The sequence below is a fragment of the Leptonotus elevatus genome, chromosome 2 (assembly GCF_054856555.1).
Source record: "Leptonotus elevatus isolate MCC_2025b chromosome 2, RoL_Lele_1.0, whole genome shotgun sequence".
In the NCBI taxonomy this organism is placed as follows: domain Eukaryota; kingdom Metazoa; phylum Chordata; class Actinopteri; order Syngnathiformes; family Syngnathidae; genus Leptonotus; species Leptonotus elevatus.
Genome location: NC_141240.1, coordinates 36,735,364 through 36,760,406, shown reverse-complemented (window position 1 = coordinate 36,760,406; position 25,043 = coordinate 36,735,364). Strand labels below are relative to the sequence as shown.

At 38.5% G+C, this 25,043-nt stretch overlaps 1 protein-coding gene across 4 annotated transcripts in view; it reads right to left on the bottom strand.

The window, feature by feature from the left end:
* Positions 1–25,043, bottom strand: part of LOC147179836 (ERC protein 2-like) — a 158,483-nt gene that overhangs the window by 101,247 nt on the left and 32,193 nt on the right. For all 4 annotated transcript variants that reach the window (XM_086068277.1, XM_086068278.1, XM_086068280.1 and 1 more), the window contains 5 exons: positions 22,645–22,812; positions 8,501–8,638; positions 5,489–5,677; positions 855–896; positions 305–498 (listed from right to left, as the gene is read on the bottom strand). In XM_086068277.1, coding sequence (XP_085924403.1) covers positions 305–498; positions 855–896; positions 5,489–5,677; positions 8,501–8,638; positions 22,645–22,812 — 731 coding nt within the window. The remainder of the gene's footprint in view (positions 1–304; positions 499–854; positions 897–5,488; positions 5,678–8,500; positions 8,639–22,644; positions 22,813–25,043) is intronic.

Genomic DNA, 25,043 nt, shown 5'->3' with positions numbered 1-25,043 from the left:
CCATTGATAAGACTTGTAGTTGCGTGATTAAAAGCGAAGTATGTACACAATTTACTGTACACAGTTGTGGGATTGCATCAGGGAAAACATGAGAATGGAAGCATTTTTCCAGAGGTGGGAGGAAGAAATGGAGAGTTTACATCTTGTGGATTGCTCCTTTATAAATAGAGCACTTAGGAAGGAATCAAGGACTTCAAATAATCCGGTAACTCAGAAGGATGCTTCCTTCAGGACACCCAGAAGGGCCCATAGATGTTGTCTGTGTCTGTGTGTTTTTTTTTTTTTTTTTTTTTTAAACACTCACCTCTCAAGATCGTTTATTCGCTTCTCTCTGCCAGATCTGTCCACCTCAGCGTCTTTCAGCGCCACCATCAACCTTGCGACCTCCGCTTGCAACTTTCCAGATTCCTCCCTGTAGCGAGCCACTTCCTGCTCCAAAAGCCTCAGGCGATCTGTGATGTCTGGACACTTACGCAATATGTCCTCTGGGTTTTGGGCCTTGGGGGAGGGCAAGGTCATGCGTCAGGTGTGCAGGTAGTCTATTAGACTAGATACAGCATTTGGAATTAAAAAAAAAAGATTGATGTCAAGGTGCATATGGCTATAAAAAATAAGGTTCTTGCTCTGAAATAGATCAAATATCTGTCATATCGGGGGAAAAAAAATTGAATTTTTGCCGTCAGTGTGAGCTAAAACAACAAAAAAAGCTCTGTAGATTCAAGAAAGCTACACATTCAGTAGCAGTCAAACTCACCTTCTCATTCAATACCATGAGAACGTTTGTGCAAACCTTTGACTGCTCTGTTTAAAATAAGGAAACAAACACAAGAGGGACATAATAACATGGAACCTACCATGGAGCTCACAGCTGGTCGTGCTTCTATTTGGCCTGGCATCTAGAGGGTGAGATGAGTAGGACATGTTTATTGTGTTAAACAGGGGGGGGGGGGGGTCACACTAGCTTGCTCCTGCGTGTTTTAGCTGTTTCCCTCCTCCAACACACCTAATTCAAATGATCAGCTCATCTGTAAGCTCTGCACAAGCCTGATAGCAATCCTGATCATTTGAATCAGGTGTGTAGGAGGAGGGGGAAAAAAATAAAACATGAGAACCTGAGTTAATGACTCCTTGTCTACAGTATTCAGCATTGCTATAATTGGTTTCGTTTCAATATAGCTTTATGTACTGATGACAAAATTACATTGCACGTCCATCAATGAAATTACATCAATTTAAATAAAACTAACTAAAGACTAACTGAAATAGCTAAATTATCTTTTCAGTTTCGTCTTCAACCACATGCAAACCCAATTAGGGAAGCCCACTTCCTTCCGAGAGCTTCTTTCAATATTTGTCTCTTTGAAAATAGCGTTTACTTTCTAAAGTCCTTTACTTTGCCTGGGATGAGCAAATGCAACATCCTGGGAAGCGGATGTGGTGGTTAAAACAACCCCGAGATGAAAAAGCTCAGCTAACAGCTCGACTGAGTCAGATACCAAACATCTGCAGAGAGTGTGTCTCTATACCATTTGACTGCAACGGCCTTAAGACATGTGCTTTACAAGTCACACAACTGCAGTATTTAGTTGATTATTTTTTATTAAACACAAGTGAAACAGCTTTTTTCAATCTGTACAAGGAACTTTGTGTTTTATCATAAAAATAATTACGGGAATGCTAGACACAATCTTAAATGAGCTCATCTAACTCAGCTTTTTACCAGCAAGAACGTTGTTTGCAATATTGCAGTCCTTTATGGATGAGACTGACTCGGACCAAAACCTTATTTGGTTGCCTTTTGCGTTTCTGAGCTACCAAAGCAAAATAGGTAGGGCATTTTCACAATTTGGGAAGGTAACTTGTCAAGGGCATTTTATGTAGGCAAATACTGCTTTCTAATGTATTTGAGTATTTAGTTTGACAACATGCCAAAAAAAATGGAATCCAGTCTCTAATTACATGGATGATCCCTTTTCACTACATTCGCTTTTTTCATTGAAATAGTAAACGTGTGGATACAAAACCACTTTTCCCACCCTCTGTTAATGTGCCAACTACCTTGTTACCCTACAAGGCGGAGCTGTCAATCTGAAGTTCACCGATTTTGTCAACAGAGAAAGAACACATCCAAGTGACAGCTGATAGGGAATGAGGAAAAACACGTGCAGAACAGAACGGAGAGTAAGAAAATGTTGGATTTCATATCCAGCAGAATGGCCACATCAGCGCAGTAACAGAATATATGATATACTTAGCAATAATCTAAGCTTCGCCTTGAACACAGAACCCAGAAAGAGCGAATAATTGCCACGTGTACACTTTTGCACAACGACATAGCATTCCGCTAAAGACGAGTGCCGACGTTAGCGGCAGCATCTGGTGCCATCCCGCCTCTGGCACAGGCAGACTAACGCCAGGATGACTTCAAGGGCTTACATCATGTTTCCCCTTTTTGTTGACGTCAGCGGCATAGTACACCGTATTGTGGTGTTGGTCTGATCTCATACTATTTACATATGTATAGAAAGTGTGAATCTTTATGTGCACTAATGTATGAAAGCATCGCCTTTGTCTTGTTGCGCTGTACGTCATTCTAAAACGCGTTCGTACGTTCGCACTGTACATGTTAATGTAGGTATGTACATGTGCGAAAATATGTTGCGCTCAACCACCCAAGCTCTCAAGAACACACACACATTGACATAAAGAGCAACATGATAAATCCTTTTGAAGAATTTGCAAGTTTACATAACAGCTGCCGACAACACTAAATAATCCAATTATGGCAACACTTCTGTCAGAGTGTAAATCTGCGAGCTGCAAAGAGTTATCGAGCTGCCGTCCTTTTTTTTTTTGTGGCCCAACACTCACACTCAAGATATCACTTAACAGGAATGAGATGTGTGTGTGTATGTTTTTTTATGACTATAAAATAAAAGTCACTCATAAATTCTGGCAGGATGACAGTGTATGTGCTGGTGTGTGTGTGTGTGAGGGAAATGGGAGGAAGAAATACTCTTACTTGGCACCCAATAAGGAATGGAGAGATTTTTATTTTTCCATAAATCATATCCTTTTAATATCACTAGCCTAATCCTCTCTTAAAATATATCGAGTGCAGGGCACCCTATCAATGGTGAGATGCTAAGATTATTATCAGGGATCATGAATTTTAGATGCTGGCGAAAATAAGAAATATTTGGATTTACCGGTTCCTCTAGAGTTGGGAACTCTGTCGGCTTCCAAGCCACTGTGGTGATTAAACATCAAACACATATTTGGTGACAATCTGACTTAAGTTACATTCAGATAGTTAGCAGACGTTCAACACAAAGACGCTCCATGTAAAGCTGCACATCCAAGAATGGTTAGAAGTTAAAGAAGCCAAGCCAATGAGTGCACATAGAACACTGAGTAAGTATTGTTTATGCTCTGTCCTAGCTGGTCCGCAAATATCGTTGACCGCTAAAGGAGCTAATCTCATTTCATTTATTTATTTATTTTATTTTTTATTTTATTAATTTTTTTATATAAATGGGACAGAACATTAATGAACATTTACAAATGTAAATATGTATGGGATTATACCGGTTTGACTAATTTGCATCCTTTGTCCCTGTCAATTATCACTGGTCTGTATCAAAAACACAACAACATTTTATGGGAAATTCCGGATGTGGAATTCAACTTTTTTTCCCCGTATGCTCCCATTTTTCTGTAATTTGACATAAAAAAATAATCTATTAATAATATTAATATCTGATTGTTATTTTGTCAAAACAAAGCAGGAAAAAAAATTCACAGGCCCGTAGCCACAATTTTAACCAAGAATGCCACTGAAATATGTTTTAAACTGTAATACAAAAATGTAGGATTCATGTAACTAGGGATGTTCTATATTACCACTTCTTTTCCAGGCCAATACCAGTATGAGTTCTCAACTCTGGAGTAGTCACCGATATGATACCAAAATACCACTACCCCCCCCCCCCCCAAAAAAAAACAAACAATGGCAGATCATTTTAAAGAGAAATCTGCTGTATAGATCCCAATATAGCATTTTCCTTAAAATAGCGTTAAATTAATGGCAATGTTCAATTCTTCCTTTTGTCTAATTTCTAGATTTCGGATTTTGCCAATACCTGGTATCTGTACTCACCCATCCCTACATATAACAGATTGTATACTGAGCCTTGTTGAGGCAAAAAACAGTAGAGGATAAGTTTACTTTTAGCTAATCCTTGAAAGCTCCTGATAAACATTCACCTGTTTCAAAGCCACTGGCTGAGAGGAAAAGTGATTCCAAAACAAAAATACAAATATCCTTGCAGCAAAGTGCGGTGAAATCTCTTAGAGTGGTCTAATACAGTGGTCCCCAACCACCGGGCCGCGGACCGGTACCGGGACGTGGGCCACGGCGGGCCGCACAGTTAAAAGAATAAAAAAACAACGGACTCGACGCATGTCAAGATGCTAATTATCTCAGTCGCGTAGCGCTGATGCTAATCGACAAGTTAGCAAAATGATAAATAAACAGCCACATTTGGAAAGCATTACCATATGAAAGCATTTACACGGTTACCCTTATGGTGTTTGTGCTGCTAGTAAAGGCACATAAAAATGTATAGTGGATTTGCGTTAGTTGTATCTTTTTATTAATCAGCCGCCATTTTTTAACAGCCAAGCATCCCCCACCCACCACAACCCCAACCCCAAATCCACTGGGTTGCTGCTGAAAAGTTAGCAGTGCACAGCGTTTCCTTTAAGCGGTGTGGTTGGGCCAGTGCGCTACCTAGTAGCCTACCAAGATGGCCAAAAAAGGGCAAAAAAAACATAGCTTGTAACAGAAAAACTGGAGCTATGGGGCAAAATGAACAATACCACTGCTTTCCGTGCGAAAAACTGATCTAGAAAAGATTTGTCATTCACGTGTATTTGTTGATGCAGACTAACAAATCACTTTTCTATTTCAATTCAAATAGAAATAAAATGTGAAGGCATTTGCTCGATATATTCTAAGACTTGAACTGTATTTATTTTTGATTGTTTGAATGCATTTGAAATGGTTCTTAAGGTTTGTGTTCTGGAATTTACGTTCCAGCGTGCCTGTGTTTGTGTGAACGTGAGAGTGAATGTGTGTGAACATTGATGCCACTGTTGCTGCACACTGTACATACATACCACTCACAATCTTCAGCGTGCACAGTGCTTGAATCAACAAGCAAATCATTTCAGCCATTTGTTATATTGGTTTTGGATTATTTGGGTTTCATATCATGGTGTAAAAAACAAAAAAAAAAGAATACAACAACAAGCAAAATTTAACAGCTCTGACATTGACACTTTGCAATGTTATCTCCCCCAACATCATTTGTTTCAATTGCTCCTCTCGGGTCCTCTTGAGCATATAAATTTGTTAAACACACACACGCTCACGTTTCCACTTGTGAAGCCCCCTACTTCCTCCCCACGCTCACCCCATACAGACCTCTCCGTCGGGCCTCTGGCCTTGGGTTGGGCCCAGGATCGCAGGCTGGCTGGGGGACAGTTTCTGAGCTTGGACGACCGTGAGCTTGTCCTTCAATTCCTGGTTGTCCTTCCGCAGTCGCTCCAACTCCTCCAGTTGAACCCTGTCCGCCCGCTCCTTCTGTTCCCGAAGGTTCTCAATAACTCGCTCCTTGCATGAGAAGTGAGGAAAATTGAGAGGCATGAGATTGACTCTGGTAAAGACCTTAAAAGATATTATCTACTTATTTCCTTATTCCCATTAAAGCTATAAAGCTTTTCACTTCCAAAATGCAAACGATTGTCCGTCCTGAGTGATTCACTGCTATCATTAATGAATCATAGCCTTTTACTGAATGGGCCCAACAGCGTGTTTTGCAAAGGGCAGCCAAGCCAAGTCTTAAATAAGACCACCGTAAATAATAGCTGGGACAGGGAGAGATCAGAGCAAGACGCAGTATCGAGACAGATTTATTGAAAATGGATAATACAGTACTGGAGATCACTTCCTTACTGCTCCACGCTGACTGCTGATAAACCAAGTTGGAATGTTTATATCATAATTCTCCCTGTTCTCTAATCACAGCAGCACGGCGTTGGGCAGTGGCCCGAAACCACGTCCACAACACGGGTGGGTGCGCATACAAGTACAAAGTGTGTATAGTAGTAGGTGTGTGGACTGAAGCGATTATCAAGGTGTTTATTCAGGTGTTTATTTAGGCACACAGCGCAGCTCAGAATTGGGCCTTTACGATGTGGCATTGCCACATGATTGGCAGCTTTAAACCCTTGGGTAAATTGGACAAATACAACATCTAACGAGGCCTGGCACATCAATTCGTTCGGGGCAGCTTTTGGAGGAGCAAGAGAGAGAAAAGAGACACGGAAATGGCTAATGGGCCCTGGGTGTTTTCCTCGTATTATGTGCTATCAGAAAGATGTTTGGGATGGAGACAGGAAGTCATGGGGGGAAAAAAAGAACTAACACAATGAGGGTGAAAGTATGACGTGCAAGTGCAACGTGAATTGCAAACAATAGCAGAGTTGGACACAGTCACAAGATCTCCAGGCTTGGTCTTGGCACTAAACCCCAGCATGTTAGATTAGAGCCACAGTACTGTGGCAAGCGGGTTTGTGATTAGCAACACACATGAGCACTCTTGTAAACACATTACACACACACACACATTGTTGACCGCAAGCTTGCCAGTGCTCTTCGCATCACAGCTGAATTCTACGGTAAGACGGCTGCGCCAGAAGCAAGTTTGGGGGTAAACAGATGGGACAAAATTTTAACAGGACATTGTCGCTGCAAGACCCAAATATGGTCAATTTAATGTTTTTTCACAAATTGATGGTATTGGTGTGTCCCTATGTCATTTGTTGTTTCACACTTTATTAATGTAACGATAAAGGCAATATTAGGACATCGAAATATTAAAATTGCTACAAAATTATCGTCATCACGTCACGATAATAAAAGAAGCACAAGGCGAAGTTGTACTCCATTTGTGGCATTTGAGCACATTCTGGTGGTTAGTTTATTAGTAGCGTTTAATTTTAATTAGGAATGTTTTGGCTATTGTGGCATTTATCACACCCATAAATCAGTCATACCAGCAAATATTTTTCAACATCCCCGTCAAAAATCATTACTTTTTGGCCGCTTCAGCCAAACACAGCATTGTGAACTACATGGACCATGTTGACTTTCTGCCGCCGGGCCAATAGGAGCACATGACAAAGACGTATGACATGACATGGCCAAGCCTATTTTTTGTCACATGTGAGCTTTTATATATATTGCCAACATCCCTACAATATCGTGATAATTATCGTATTGTGAAGTAAATATTGCGGCATTTATCGTATCGTGACGTTTGGATATTGTCAAATCGCTAATTATTAACCAATTTAAAGTGTTGAAAATAACTTCAGAACTAATATATTAACTCTCATGTAAATTAACTGTCTAAGAATTGTCGACTCTTCTAGACAATAAATGATAAATTTGAGTAACCCTGTTATTTGAAAATTAAGGAACTAGTCAACAATTAAGGTACAGCGGATTAATTCCTGCATATCACACTTCTTAGTCAGCTATTTTTTAACTAATCCATGATTCTGTAAGATCCTTTTAAAAAGATTTTGGAAAGATAATGTAACCACAGTTTTGTAAGGTATTTATTCACTGAGTTTTGTGTGGTGACAGTGACGTGTCCGTACCATTTCGATCAACGAGAGTGTAATAAATTGTCAATTTCTTAGAAAGTTAAATTAGCGATTGAATATGATTTTGAGGTGGAGTTGTGTTGATGTTGGTGCATAACTGTATGCTGTATAAAAGCATATACAGTATATGGCATATATAATAGCAACTTGAACGATGTGGTGTTTGCTAAATTAAGTAAGATGGCTTCTTTTTTTTCCAAATTTTCTGAAAAGTTGTGTTTTGGAGACGACAATTTGCAGTTTAAGACACTATTATTTTATTATTCTGATAGTCCTTCATACAACCAAAAAAAGAATTTACCAGAGAAAAAAATGATCAAGTTGGATGGATACTTGGATAGACAGATTCCCCCAAGGTTCAGGGCTGAATCCTGATTCAATGCCCTGTTAAACTCCCTCCATGCTTCTACTTTCAGTTTTCTCACATCCTCCCGCGTGTGTCCATTGTCTTTAAATTAGGAGGCAGGCATGTGTCCATAAATTATGGCAGTGAGTCATAGCAAAAGAAGCTAATGAAGCTTTTCCAATTTCCTTAAAAATCTCTGTACCTTGATGAGTAAAATTTTCCAGACTGTTAAAACCCGGGGTGGTCTAATGGTTTCATTTTGTGACTACACAGTATCTGACGAACTGGTTTTAGCATTAACATTGCTGTTTTTCGTTTCTTTATTTTTTTAACCCTGCATAAATAACTTTATCTTTATTGCATCAATTGTGATCTTAGTGTATGCTTTTAATTATTATTTGCAGTGTTTCCTTGTACCTTCTCTGACAGGGCCTCCTCCAGTGTGGCAAGAGCTGTGTCTGTGTTGCTGGAATCTGTTTGAAGGCCTTGGACCCGATCCCTTAGCCCAGTTAGCTGTTTGTCCTTGTCCTTTAACTGGTCCAACAGGTTCTCAATCTGGTGAAAGAAGGTCAGAAAAAGCAAAGTGAGATCCTTAAATCGTTTAATTAATTTCGAGTTAATTTCCATGAACAATGACATTTTAGTTAAACAAGAACATGCACTGAGACAAATGATATTGAGAGATTGGATTCAGTTAAGTTTTGTGATTGTGTTTTTTTATGCTTAGTTACTTAGAGCGTGTAATATAAAAGCAATTACACCCATAATATACACGCAGAGAGTGAAATTCGTGGCTGTGAGGATGAGTTGAATTGACCTTGGAAAGAACAATGTAACATGATATTTGATGTTACAGCAATAAAATGAGAAAAGCTATTTCTCCAGCACTTTTATTTGAAAATGCAAATGGAACCGGATATGACTGAGTAATAAAACGGAAGGTTTATAATACTGTAGAAGTTCAGAATTGAAATTGCTGGGGGGGGGGGGGGGGGGGGGGGCTCTCCAGACTTGGCGGACTGTAGCCAAATTGTATGCATTCCCAGCGCTTCACTGGGACAACAAAAAGTCAATCCAAGTTAAAGGAAGAATTTTCTTTCCATTTCTGTCTCTTTTTCTGGTTGTCTTCAGACACACAATGCACCATTCAGGCAATCAATAACACCATAATCAAACCTAATCTTTTTTTTTTTTTTGCTTTTCATTCAAAATACAGTTTGAGTTTAACAAAATAATTTAATAAAAGTAAGAAAAGCCCTGCAAGCCAGAGGAAAATAATAAAAATAAAAAAATAAAATAGGAAGCCACATTCCAGTCATGGGTACATAGATAGATAATGTTGAAATGTCCACAGCTATTGTACAAATGAATCCAATTAGAGTGCAGACTTTGGAGTGCTCCGCTCTCTTGAGGGCAAGCAGCAAGCTTTAATGGAGCCATCTTGGGTTTGGCAAAAAAGGGGAAAGTAGCAGGACGCAATGGGAAAAATAGGCTTGTTCCCTTCAGTAAATCTTGATTGTTAATGGCAGTCATTACACTTCAAGCTAAGTACGGTGATTGTTTAGTACGTACGCGATACGGACAGTAAACCCTTCAGGGAATGATGAGAACATTTCACACTACCACTGACGGAATTCCAGAAGCTCACACTGTGATTTCAAAGTTGTTCACATTTGTTATGGTCAGTTTCTTATATCGATTATGTAAATAGATTCTACATTTTCGCATGCCCTCCAAAAAGTCCATGAGTGACAAAAAAAAAAAAAACAGTCTTGAAGAGGTCACAAGATGGAAAATATTATTCCAGAAAGGTTCCTGAATACTCAACTCAACTGTGGAAGCATTTAAATACGATCTTCAAAATATTGTATGCCCGAAACATACTCTCACACACACACACTCATGCATATCATTGCTCCTGGCCCCTATGGACACCACAGAGCCCTATTTCAGGCCAAATTGAGCATATCGCTCATGCTCTTAGATAAATCATTACACTCTTCATGAGGCTGATGTTTGCTTTGGCCTCTTTACATAAAATAACCAGCAGTCAGTAAAATATTGACCTTGACATTCAGCCTACTGCAACTGTCTTGTAAAACCCAACTTAGGTCTCGGGACTGAAGGAATTTGTCATTGGAGTCACATCTATCAGAAGGGAATGTGATATTTTGTCCCAAATGTCAGGAGCTCGGAACGGTTGAGGATAGAAGCTCTTTCGGGTATGGCTAAGACGCGGTTGGCTTCTTGCCTCTCTGGAAAGTCGAGCTTTCCTTTAGGAGCTTGGGTGTTGCTGATGAGAACAGCAGTCAACCTCTCAGTGCATATAGCGAGCGCCACATATGCATACAGTGGGCATTTCATGTATGATTTTTAGACAGCTCTGACTCCCGGACACAAACAACTCCCAAATGTTTATGGCGTTACTGATAACTTTATCTGCAAGACTCTATAACCTTGAATGTTGGAGTGCTGATGCGGCATGAGTGGGCCGAACATAAACGGGAAACTAAAATGGTGAGTCTGTTAGGTGGACAGGCTCTGAAAAAGTAGCAGGTTAAATAAGAAAATGACGTAATCAGAAAATAAGCCAATATTCAAACCAGAGTTTCAACAAAAAGATTACATCCCTCCCAAATAATATAAACTGTTAATACAACATCAAGGTTGACAAAATGACAATATGCACATCTGATCACTGGCTTGCTTTTACATTGTGGTTATAGTTTGTTAATAATATTGTTACTCGAGCTCAGTTTGATGTGATGAGTGAAAAGCTGTTGAAAATGTGTTTCTGGCAAAAACACTGTGACCTAAAAGCAACATGTTCCAGAGGAGAACCACAAACTCAGTTGACCCATCTGTCTTCCATCCAAAGAAAGAACAAGAACTCAGTGGCCTCCGGAAGAATCATTTCAGCAGAACACCGAGGAGGCCCGGATGGAGCGTGACCACCATTGTTTGCGTAGTATTTCTCTAAGTCTTTTGGACCAATAAAATGCCGCACCAGAATCACTTTCTTTTAATAAAAGCCAATTAGGTCTTCATTTTTCTCCACTTGTAATCGACAATAAAAACCAATAAATAAACCAAATAAACCAAGAGAACTAAGACATTGTCATCCACACAGGCGAACGCAGCTTCATTACAAAAGACAAGTGAACATAATGTAGTTCTTCCCAGGAGAAATCTAGGTCACAGTCAGTCACCCTGACTTCAGAGACTACAAAGTGAAAAGTGGCCCTGGATACTGAACACGCAGTGATTAAAGCAAAGCAATCAAACATTCCAATCAGACACGCACACGACGACTTTGTGATACACATTATGTGCATGTGTTGTAAACAAAATGCTTCAAAGTGTACACCTGCATGCTGCCCTATCTTTAACCATCCCAGCGTCTTCATTCTCACATGAATCGATAATCGCAAACGTCCTTCCGCTTGAGAGCTTTCAAATGTGACTTTTCAAAGCAAAGGAACACGCAATTCAATCATGAAGCTCAGGGGAGTCTATCACCTCTTCAGTGTGGCCTTCATTTAAACCCCCCCCCCCCCCCACCGTCTCTCTATCACATCTCACAGCCATCTGCGCCTGGGACGTTTAACTCGGAGAAAGCAGATGAAAGATGTGATGTAAAGTGATGCCCCCTTGTGGCCTGTTTCTATCCACCAACAACTCATGTTAAAGTTAAAGTACCATTGATTGTCACCTATATATGAATATATATATATATATATATATATATATATGAATATATATATATATATATATATATATATATATATATATATATATATATATATATATATATATATATGAATCCGATGCATTATTATTATTATTATTATTATCATATGAAATATGACTGTAACAAATAACACGTCCATCAATCCATTATAATATGAAGATCAATTTCAGCTCAGTTTTGTCGTCTTTTTTTTTTTTGTCGTTTGTTCACACATACAGTGCTTGGTTGTTCTTGTGTAATCCCGCCCACACAAAATATAGTGACGCAAACCTAACCATGTAGCACTTTAAGAAAAACAAAACAAACTGTTGACTCAGTGACTGACAATGTAAAAGTTCATGGTGACATGCGGGAAATAGCAACCCAGGATCACCTTCTTGACCGCCATTGTTGTGTCTCAGGGAGTACTCGTACTGTATTGTGTAACATCCATTCACAAGAATAGAGCGCTGACATACACAGAAAGAGGGAGGAAAAGTAAGCTCAAAACATACTTCTGCAATAGGAAAAACAATTGATCTATCCATCCATCCATTTTCTAGTCTGCTTGTCCTCATTAGTGTTGTGGGTAAGCTGGAGTTTACACCCTGAACTGGCCAGCAGTCGAGCACAGGGCACATACGCATGCTGTACTAGCTAGGCTTTACACCATCAGGATTTTGGAGCCGACCTCGATCAGCAAGTTTTTAAAAAATCAATCACCGATCCAATCAGAAGATGGACCAAAATATCTAATTCCCAATCTTGTACAGTTGATTGGGAAAGGCCCGGCCCACAAATAGCCAAAATTCACATTTAATTGACACCCATTGAAATGCATTGGTAAAAAAAAAAAATTAAAAATTAAACCCTAAAAAATCCCCCCAAAACACTGATACATATTCAGTACATTGAAAATGAGAGAAAAACACACAAAAAACATAAATTACATAAAAATATTTACACTTTCTTAAAGTAATCGCCTATGTCATTTTGTCAGATTATTCAGGAAACACCAAAAAATGTAACCATTTGCATCAGGAGGAGATTTATTTAGGCAAAAATTATGTTGGTAATTATTTTAACTCATTCACTCCCAGCTATTTTCACTGAAGCACTCCCGGCTGTTTTACTAGATTTTGACTGATTTTGCAAGGCCATAGAATATTGTGTTCTATTGCTATAAAAACATGGAACCTTTCAAAATATTAGAATTTCTTATTTCATCAGGAAAAAAAATAATTCTATCTGTTTCCATTTTGCAGGAATTATCATTAGAATATAGCCAAGTTTCATCATTATTTACAAATGTGTTTAAAACACTGGGGAATATATATTATATATTTATATATTTTTAATATATTTTTTGCAACATGGCCCTGGTTGAGCTCTTATACACTGCTGCCCCTGCTGGCCGTTTTTTGTAATAACTACCTTTGCTTTAAGCGACTTCTTCAGGTCAGAGGCTGCATTTTTTTTAACGTTTAAAAACGTATAAGTACGTTTTTGGGACCATGGCAATATTTAAAATAGAAGGTTTTTATACGTTTTTGGGAGCAAATGAGTTAAGAGGGTGACGATAATGGAATTTTTTATTCATTTTTTAATCAGACTATACATGCTGTGAAACCATGGATTGTTCAAAAAATCAGCACAAAACGTCCCTGGAGTGTGTTTGCTGTAATGGTGGCATGGCTCAGTGGTAGAGTGCTCGTCTCCCAGCCCAGAGTTTGTGGGTTCAATCCGCCACCCTTGTAACCATGTCACAGTGCCCTTGAGCAAGATACTGAACCTCCGGTTGGCTCCTGTTGTTGCACCGTCAGTAGGTGAATGCAATGTCGTGTGAAACACTTTGAGGGTCTTAAAAAGTAGAAAAGCGCTATACAAGTAAAATACCATTTACAGACTTGACTTAACCAACCATGCATGCTTGGAATGTGATGGAGGGCCACCCAAGCGAGGGGGAAAACATGCAAACAAACCAAAGCCCTCAAAGCAAAATTAAGTAAGAATAGACTCAAATTTAAACGAAGCACTAGTAGTCTGAACTGCATTACATCATACAATGTGCATGTTAACAAATACTTTTAAGCAGACGCAGCAATTATGTCCAGTCGGACTGCTGGGTGTAATGTATGACTTTTTGTGAAAACAAGTCAAGCTATGATTGTCATCATGAATGTTTGGCTTCTGGTCAAAGCAGTGCACCCGGCACTATAACATAACAAATGCCCTCGTCCTCCAGACACCCTGTTGCATCCATACATACTAATTAGAAAGTAACACACATATGTGGAGCGCTAGCACGCACGCACGCACACACACACCCACACACACACACACACACAGTAACAGACGTAGTGGGAGTTTCTTCTGCTGAGAACAACGAGCAGGGAGGTAAAGCTTCAGCATTTGAATAAAGACAGATTGTACTTGTGTGAGCCAACCTACCTGACCGTGTGTGTCTGTGTGTTTTGGCTAAGTTGAGTCATGTCTGTGCTCTTTAGGCTCAAGACCATATCTCGAGCCCCCCTTCAGCTGCAGAATGCTATGGTAATTGCTGTGTAATTACCCTGTTGCTTGATTCTCCTGCTCCCACTGCCATTAGTATTTTTTTTCCTTTTTGTTGGGAGCGGTTGGATAGCGAGAAAGTAAAAGTTACCCACCACTGCAGTGTTTTACAAGATCTGCTACAAGACAGATCAAATGTCGTCTTTCTAATATGTAAGACCAACAAAAAATATCGTGCGGCCTGTTGTGACAAAGCAAGTGAGCTTGAGATATGGTTTGTCATGATCAGGACATAGTCAGACGTATGTTGTCATCAAGTGCGGAAATCTTCAAATGTATACGATTTGTTGAACTCAAGTGCAGGTGTTGCGGTCAGACAAAAGATAGACTTGGATAGCTGGAAACTCAACATTAGGATTGTCCTGACTGATGTGTAGCCTGCATAGCTTCAATCAGTCAGCCTCAGGCTCTCAACATTAACCCAGTCTGATTGTTGATAGGAGCAGGAGAGGGAGACACGAGTTGAGGGGTGGGGGAGATATCACAAGCTTTTTGCCGGAACTTCTCCAGCTCCGGCGGGCTTATCGGCAGCCATGCTCCGATTGGTCAGATGGAATCCATTAGGATGAAAGACATTGGTGGACTTTACTGCAGCAGGAATGTATGCGTAGTTTCAGTGTTATCTCAGATGATCTGAGAAGTACAGCTGATACACACACTCAATCACTTAGCTGGACTACCTCCAAGGGAGCCCACGATGTATGTGGCACTGTGGAGAACTTTGCAACACATTCACTGATACCACAAATTTGCCTTTGGAGGACATGTGTTTGGAACATCAAAGCTGAATATCCTGAATGAGCCTTGAGCTGGCAGAATGTCATGCATAAGCAACCTAAAATGAAACATGCCTTCTCCCATAAGACAATACTATTACACAATAACAAAAAAAAAGGGTTTTCAATTCATAGTAAAATAAAAAAATAAAAAATTACATTGTCAAAATGATGCCTAGCCACAGAGAGCTGCAAAAATGCCAATAAATATACTGTGCACAACAACCGCCTCCTTGTCTTAAAAAATAAAAAATAAAATAAAAAAACCTAAGTGTATAATCAAGTCTTCATATACAGTAATTTCTGGACTATAAGGCTCACCTGACTATAACCCGCGCTAGCTAAATTTGGGGAATACTCAAGTTTGTTACACATATAAGCCGCACCCGACCATAAGTTTTAATGTTTTAATGTTACCGCACCAAGTTCCCGCTACTTTCTTTTCCATAATAAGGGCACACATTCTCTCGCTCTCATTCTGTCTCTCCTACTGTATTTGGGCTTACTTGGTTTGTTTTGCTATGCCTGAAACTCTTGCGCTTCCTTTATAGTGCGCCCCCTTGTGATCTGATGAATAAACCGCACCTTTGTATTAGCCGCAAGGTCGGATGCAAGCAAAAAAAGTAGCGTCTTATAGTCCAGAAATGACTGTACTCTGAGTTTTGGAAATAATGCCTGTTAATCATAATAAATGTACACTTCACTGGAGAAGCTCCTTAGCTGAGTAGCACACAGGCAACAATAGCCCTGTGTTCTGGCAATCAGGGTTGTGTATGCCTTTAGATTTCAGGTTTGTTTTTTAGTTGTAATACAGGCTTAAAAAAAAAAAAATTTGAAAGCAGTTTTAAATGTGTTATTTTTCAAAACTAATATTACATTAACTGTTGTGGCCATTTTCAGTCAAAACAGCTCATAAAGGCCTTTTCACACTGCACTTAGCAGTGTGCGGAGTGCCATCCACAAACCCATTCACTGTCTATGTTCTACAAGGGCTTGAGGATGTACTGATCCACACCCTTAAAATGAAAAATGTTCAAGAACACTGATTAAATGAAATAAAGTCAAAAATGGTCATTTCCACTCAAACAAAGCCTCAAATCACGGCAAGAAATACATTGACTCACGTGTGTGTTGAGTTTGCGTGTATTCAAATCATAATAAACACTGTGCCAATGCTGGACTAATATTTTCCTTTCACTCAAAATATACAGAGCCCTCTCTCGTTATCCATATGCATCTCATTCAACAGTGTCACCGTTGTTTCAACCCAGTGTGTAAAACATGAAGCAGGAGGGGGGAGAAAATGGTCAAAGTGAGTTGTCAGGAAAGTACGGGTACAGTACATACCACAATTAGGCAGCCGTTAGTGTTCATGTTCCTTGTTGAATCAGAAGATGCAGAAAGTCTCACAGCTCGTACGCTGAGTGTTAATCAACTATAGCTTGTAACTTGTGAGAATTTTTCCAAAGGCAACATCATGTTTTTTCAACTAAAACAAAGGGCTGAGTGAAGAAAAAAAAAAGAAATGTAGAAGCCAAGAATTTCTTGTTGTCAGTTTATCGCTCTACACCAGGCTTGGGTGAGGGACAACGCCAGGCCAGAGCAAGCGATGACACAAGACCAGAGATAGTGCCGAGAGTCAGGAAGAGTGTGAGATAATCAAGGGAAACCTGTCTGACAAATGGCAAAGTTGTCAGATCTTCCTTGTGATTTCTCAGTCAGGTATTTTCAGAACGCCGATATTTATATAGCAAGGGCTTTAATTTTTTTTGTAAAGGGTATCTTAACTCCCTCGCCTTGCATTTTTGCCCAAAAAGGAAATACACATCGGTGCTTGCTGCTACATAAGTGAGAAAAAGACAAGCCTTGCCTCACTAAATTTGAGCAATTGTCCGCAAAAAAACAAGTTTTTGGACATTGTTCCCGTCAAGCAGGGTAAGAATGAATTTATATTACCTCATAGTTTCAATGTTTTGTTGGCATTAACAGTAAATAAGTCAACTGACACGTTGACGGTTAGCTACCCTATCGTTAGCCTTAGGCTAAAAACAACAATGGAGAACATTACCTTAGTGCAAACTGCAGACATTTTTCTGGTAATTTTGGCGGGATTCAACTGGTCGTGTGGTCTTCCACAAAGTTTGATCCAGCGCAGATATTCTTCGTAGTTGTTTGAGGGTTTAGGGAAGGGAGGGATCACTCAGTGTGGGCATTCTTTACTGTGCCTCCCCAAAATGTTATCCTCGCAGTTTTTTGTTGCATTTTTAAAACATGACAGTTTTGTTGTGGCATACTCAAAATTAGTAACTGGTTGTCTTTGAAGCAGAAATATTAATAAAATTCAGCTTCAGCTTCATGGTACTTTACACAATGTTTCAATGTTTCAATGCACGTTACACTTATAGTACTTTGTATTCAAGTATATTTTGCAAAAAATTATCAACTTACTTATACATCGACATTTTCTAATTTATTGGTTTATCGCTATCAGTTGAAAGTGTCTCTCTCTATCTATCTATCTATATAGATAGATCTATCTATCTATATAGATAGATCTATCTATCTATATAGATAGATCTATCTATCTATCTATCTATCTATCTATATAGATAGATATATAGATAGATATATATAGATATCTATCTATCTATAGATATCTATCTATCTATAGATATCTATCTATCTATCTATCTATCTATAGATCTATCTATCTATCTATCTATCTATAGATATCTATCTATCTATCTATCTATCTATAGATATCTATCTATCTATCTATCTATCTATAGATATCTATCTATCTATCTATCTATCTATCTATAGATATCTATCTATCTATCTATCTATCTATAGATATCTATCTATCTATCTATCTATCTATAGATATCTATCTATCTATCTATCTATCTATCTATCTATCTATCTATCTATCTATCTATCTATCTATAGATATCTATCTATCTATAGATATCTATCTATCTATAGATATCTATCTATCTATAGATATCTATCTATCTATCTATCTATAGATATCTATCTATCTATATCTATCTATCTATCTATCTATCTATCTATCTATAGATATCTATCTATCTATCTATAGATATCTATCTATCTATCTATCTATCTATAGCTATCTATCTATCTATCTATAGATATCTATCTATCTATCTATCTATCTATCTATCTATCTATCTATCTATCTATCTATCTATCTATCTATCTATCTATCTATCTATCTATCTATCTATCTATCTATCTATCTATCTATCTATCTATCTATCTATCTATCTATCTATCTATCTATCTATCTATCTATCTATCTATATATATATATATATATATATATATATCTATATATATATATATATATATATATATATATATATATATATATATATATATATATATATATATATATATATATATCTGTGTCCAGTACAGCCAAGGCTGAGGTAACTGGAGCTGCCCGTCTGCGGCTGCCATAGGGAGGGAACCTGATAGTGGATACTATACTTCTACGCACAAAGCTTGGCTTTTTAAAAGCATGAATATGGATTGAGACGACCACAATGTTTGAACATGAATAACACATGCATGCCAAGACCGCACCACAACCATCTCTGCCTCTGTGCCTCGCGCAACCCCAGAAAGAGAGGAGCGGAGAGGGAAAGAAACCAAAAATGAAAATAAATAAATAAATAAATGCATCATTATGCATTGGTCACGGTCACACAGACGAAGCGGTTCCAACAGAGCTCCCACTGTTTTGCGCAGTGTTATGGGAAAGCAAAAAATGAGAAGGTAGAAACCTTGCAAACTCACATTCGTTTGTTCACTTAAAGGCCAGTTGCTCATTACTCTTGGTTCAATTCAGCCTCTAACTATTAGAATCAACCTGAGGCTCAAGCTACAGCAGTGACATCATGCTGCCACGCTATAAGTCAGAGTGGCTGTCCATGGAGAGCCCCATAGAAAACATTGGCAATCGTCTCCTGAGACAAGAAATACAAGCAAGTAACATATCCCTTGCTCTATTAAAGAATAACTACGGAACAAATGAGGGGTTAAACTAAAGCTTTTTACCATTCTAATGTTCCACATGTCAAAGATCTTTAGAACTTCAGTTTTAACAGATGAAGTGCGGTTCACTATATGCTGGTACAATATAGAAATAAGGAGTTGAGAAAGAGCGGCAGGTATGATTTAGTACAAAACAAACACCAAAGCTGCCAAAGTTTTAAGACGCAAAACTCTGTAACATAAAATCGGTCATTTGTATCATATATTTGGAGTCATATTTATTCATCTTTTACTTGTACACCCACATAAATGGCCTACGGACTGTTTTTGGCTTTTACTTTTCCAGATGTCCATCCATGAACTGTCTTTATTTTGATTTTTTCTTTTCTTTAGGAGTTACAGCACTGCCACTGCACAATGGCTGCGCATGAGGTGGGCACCAGGTAAACGGCGTGAAGAACAAGTAGAATGTGTTAGCGCCATTATTACTTATTATTATTACTATGTGTTTTGGTTGGATCAGCACGTGAATACCGACAATACCGACAATACAGAGTCGGTTACTGTGTCACAGTTCAATGCTGCAAGAACAATTTTTTACCTTTTTACTTGGGCTGTCATTTTAAGAGAATCTGGTATATTGTTGACACTTGACCAGCTGTAAGATCCTCAAGTTTGCGTATCCCAAACCAGGTTTATAATAGTTTTAGAATTTTTGTTATTTTATGATTTCCTTTTTAAGTTTATTTAATTTTATTGTATTTTATGTATTATTTTATAGATTAGTTCTCAGAGTGCTGCGCTTGTTAATTTTTGTTAGTTTTTTTGAAAATGCTTTGGTTTAGTTTTTATTAGGTTTAGTATTAGTTTTGGATTTCTTTTTTTTACATTTTGTGTATTTCTTGTGTGCAAGATTTAAAAAACAAAACAGTAAGTATTGTGTAGTAAAAATTCAACAAAAATACCAAAAAAAAATTGAATACAACCATCCACAAATCAAATACTGTATAACAGTCCACAGACATTGGCTGCTGACGCACAATAAAAGTAGCAAAACTCCCAGACGACTGTTCGACCTTCTTTCCAGCTAACGCCCGTGCTGTTATACCAAAATAAATACATTTATGATCAAGCCCAAAGGCTCATGTATTAAATTAATTGCCAGAGACGAGAATGCATTTACATTTTTGCTGCAATTATAGTTAGCTTTAGTTAGCTTTGTAAAAGTAAAAAAATGTTTCAGTAAGTATTAGTTTTTTAAAAAGCATTTTAATTTTTTTTCAATTTAAACTCGCTGCCAAAAGAAAAGTGGACAGTGAAAACATGCATTTTAAAGAAGAATGGACTTTAAGTACATCTGAATATATTTATAATATATTATATATATATCGGAATATTACAGTAGTATCACATGTGGTCTGACTGATGTCAATAAATGGACCTACCACCACCCATGGGGCATATGCCAGCTCCCTGCTTGTCAATAAATACTTCCTCACTGGGGAATATTGGGTCTTTGAAAATTAAAGACTAGAGTCTCGAGATTATCTTGAAGTTAAGAAATATCCTTGATTCGTGCCTTACAAATCAAAATGCTGAGACTTAAAGATCACAAATAATGAAAGACAAACAAACTCTACTAATTACTATTGCTGGCTGTCAGTTTGTATAAGTTCTCCTTTCATATCAAACATCGTACGTACTGTAATTGTCTGTCACAGACACAAAATGAGAGAGGGAAGGGACAGAACATAGCAGAGCAGCCCAAAATAACACTGTGAATCTTTATTTAAAAAAAAAAAAAAAAAAAAAAAAAAACAAGAGTGACATCTACAGATTCATCAAAGAGAAAGAGTGGTTGACAGATACAGTAATTTAAATAGAACTACTGTACACTTATATAATCTTTTTTTGGTCTACCTTCACATCAAACGTCCCAAGGTACCAATCGAGTGAATATAGAGTTGAATATAATGTCAATTTCAGATTTAGCCTTTTAGGGTGCACGCAAACTGTATGTAGTAGTAGTTAGAAGTTTCCTATATTCACTTCTGTTTCGCACATGTGCACAAAGCAGCACACTGCAGAGGGTCATGTTCAAGTGCTGAGAGAGAAACACTTGGAGGTATTAAATATTCATGCTGTCAAATGTGCAAACACGCAGAGTGCAACGACCTTTGGAGGCATTTTTCAATTAAAAGCAAGAGGGGGGGTGAAAGGCGAGAGAGGGAGGTCTAAATTGAGGACATGAGAGGAAACAAGGAATTTAGTTGACGGCGGGTCTCTAGGTGTGTATAAATGGCCAATAGAGTAAAAGACAACATTATCGTCACAGGTGGTCAGAGACAACCTTGAGATACGAGTGATCATGGTTTTTCAAGATACTCTTCTTCGTCGTCTTTTTTTTGTTTTAGTTTTTTGCTTTGACTTGTGAACAAACGTTGTATGGTGGAGGTGTATTTAAAACAACCAGACACTGCAACTTTGCATTAATGGACTATATGCCACGGAGGAGGCGGGATTTCTGATTTCCGGGTTTTCATCCATCAACTTTGTTTCCGTTTCCAATTTGCGACGTGTGGGCCGCGTCCCAGTACTTGCGCATTCCCGTCGACGGGTGTGAGGCTACGAGTGGGTCGTGTCTGTCTCAGTGTCCGAAGCATTTCAGATAGCCAAGACGCCCTCCTGCCGATGAGCTTGAGCGCACGGTTGGGGGTGCGAGTGTTGGAACGCGGCCAGCAGTGGCCGGAAACGGCGCTGATGTGTAAAACCCGGAAGTCGGAAGTTCGTGGCATCTACCCCATAGAAGTCGAGTCGAAATGCTAACACTTAACTCATTCACTCCCAGCCATTTTCACTGAAGCAACCACCTTCGCTCCAGTCTGTTTTACTGAATTTTGACTGATTTTGCAAGAATATTGTGTTGCTATAAAAACATTGAACCTACCAAAAGAGAGACTAGAGTTTCTTCTTTCACCAGGAAAAAAAGTATAATTCTATATGTTTGTTTTGCAGCAATTAGCATTAGAATATATCTAGTTTAATCAATATTCACAAATCTGTTTAAACAGTGGGGAAATAGCTCTTTGCAACATGGCCCTGGTTGATCTCTTATACTCACACATACACCTGCTGGCCATTTTTGTAATGTTGCTTCAATTATTTTCTTCAGTTCAGAGGCTGCATCAAAGCCTTCTGTATGCTCTAGCATTAAAAAAAAAAAAGTATAAATATGTCTTTGGGAGGATGGTAATATTTAAAATAGAACATATGTATACGTTTTTTGGGAGTTTTAAGGGGGCACCAACACTAAGAAAAGATACTCAGTCACTATTTTTGTGTTTAACGTAATAGAAGTTTTGAAAGAGTTGACAAAAAAATTTCAAGGTAGAAAAGTCCACACTAACAACACACGGGACAATTGATTTCCGGCTGGTTTGGTACGTGGATGGCGCACCTACCTTCTTCTGGAGGATATTGACTTTCCTCTCCTTGACATCCAACATATCCTTCATGTCCTTGATTTCTCCCGTGAGCGTGCTTTTTTCATCAGTCAGGTCCTGAAGCTGCTTGTTCTTCTTTGTCAGGAACTGTTCTTTTTCTTCCAAACGCACCCTCAGAGCATCGACCTAAAATAGTAAAAAAATAAAATAAAAAAACAGAACTGAGAACAATGTGGAGGGCCAAACCGTTTACATGTTTACATATGGCCTTGTGAGACATAAGCAAAAAAGATGGAAATAACAAAAATAATAATTACAAAAAACTCGCTGTATATTGAGTGTGTGCAATATGTTTACCTCGAGTGGTCCACATGGAATAAACGATGAAACTAACATGTTTATTTTTTTTTGTGCGTGCGTGCGTGTATTCGTTAGTTAACCAAAAACCTATTAAAAAAAAATCCCATACCGTTCACCTAAACCAAACACCGCCGTCAGGAGACCCGAGGAAGGACCAAAGAAAACAAAGGAAGGTGAAATCCAACACCGACCAGACACCACCCACTGGGCCACCAAACATAGTTCTTCACCAACTAATTTGATTTATTTATTTATTTATTTTTTTAAGTTGTACACGTTTCAACTTTGTGCTAGTAAAGCAAAAGTGTGTGTGTGTGTGTGTGTGTGTGTGTGTGTGTGTGTGTGTGTGTGTGTGTGTGTGTGTGTGTGTGTGTGTGCGCGCTAAGTCTGATCCTGGCCAGAACTGCCAAAGATCTTACTGTCTACACATTTTCCACACACACATGAAAGTCCCCTTTGGACATATATCAATGTTCTTCCTCACTGCCTGCTGTGAGGAACCCACACGCACACACACATAAAAACTTCTCTGGCTGTCATGTGCATCACATGAATCTCTCTGCTGTGACTTAATCAAAATGACATGTATAATTTTTTTTTCTCTTTTACCTCCATTACTACTCAATGTCACAAGCATATTTTCCTGATTGGTCAAGAATGATGCACATACGTACTTCTTTTACTTTTTTTTTTGTTTTGTTATTTTTCACATACAGATGACAAAAACGAAATACATGCTAGAAAACAATGTAATTTGAACCCAATGCCAATATGCACAAGCCGCTCTTGATCTTATCCAAAAACTTATTCTTAATAATCATGTCTTTCTACATACGCACATCCTCCTTTTCAGAAAAGATAGGTTTTTTTTTCATTTTTATTAGTATTTTGACAGGAATTGAAACGTCAACATAAAAAAAAAAATACTTGAAATCCATTTTGAATTTATTTCATATCCAAGAGGCCAAAACATGCTTCTGGTTGGAGTAGGAGAACCCAGAGGTCGAAGTCACACATTGGTCTCCTCTCAAGATGTAGCACTAGAAGACGTCACCACCACCAACCCCCCCCCCCCCCCCCAAAAAAAAAACACCCTCCACCACCACACTGTCCCACCCGCCAGTGTAACAAGGTGCATCATGTCTTATATTGCTCCTATGGCAGACAACCACAGTCAGACAATCGAGCCAAGTTCTGCCCTACTCCTGCTGCACTCATGCGTACACACACACACACACAAGCACTCCCATAAACCAGATGACACCACTAATCCTTGCACCTTGGCTATGTTGGTGTGTTCACATCAATGCATGCTGAAGTTCGGGTTCTGCAACATGAGCGCAAAGAGCCTCCAAATTCCACCTGGAAAGCAGCAATTTAGCAAGAATGTTCTAGAGAGGCTGAACAGGAAATCCCCACTCTCACCTGCACTGGCCCACTAAGATGGGATAGTACAATAAGGACACCCTGCTAATACCTTCTAAAAGCACCGACCGCTGCCAGACAGAGAACTGGAAAAAAAAAAAAAAAAAAAAAGGAAACTGAGATGGATTGATGTGGAATGAGAGCTGAAAGGATTCCAATGAGGTAAAACCAAAGGAGAGATTAAGTAAAGAAGTGAAACCCCAGATGCATCACTCCACTATAGAATGTCAACAACAATGAAACACTTCTCAGCTACACCATCGGTGAAACAGTTTGAAGCAAAATACACACTGGTGTCTTTTAGGGCAGTGGAAAAAAAAAAGCAGAAAAAAAAAAGCCAGCTAACTTGGTTAAGTCGACCATAAAAATTGGTCGACAAATATTTTAGCCACAAAATTATACAAGGATTCATAAAAATCAGAGGGACAAAAAAAACTTTTATAGACATTTATCAGTACCTAGATGTTATAGAAAATGGCGGACTTACATTCCAACGTGATATTTAATGTCGAATGTTACAAATGTATGTAATTAATCAACTCTATGGGGCCATTATTGTGTATTTAGAAATGCGTATTTCAATCCCAAATGCGTAAAAAGAATTTGTATCTGTAACCAAAGTCACAAATGCA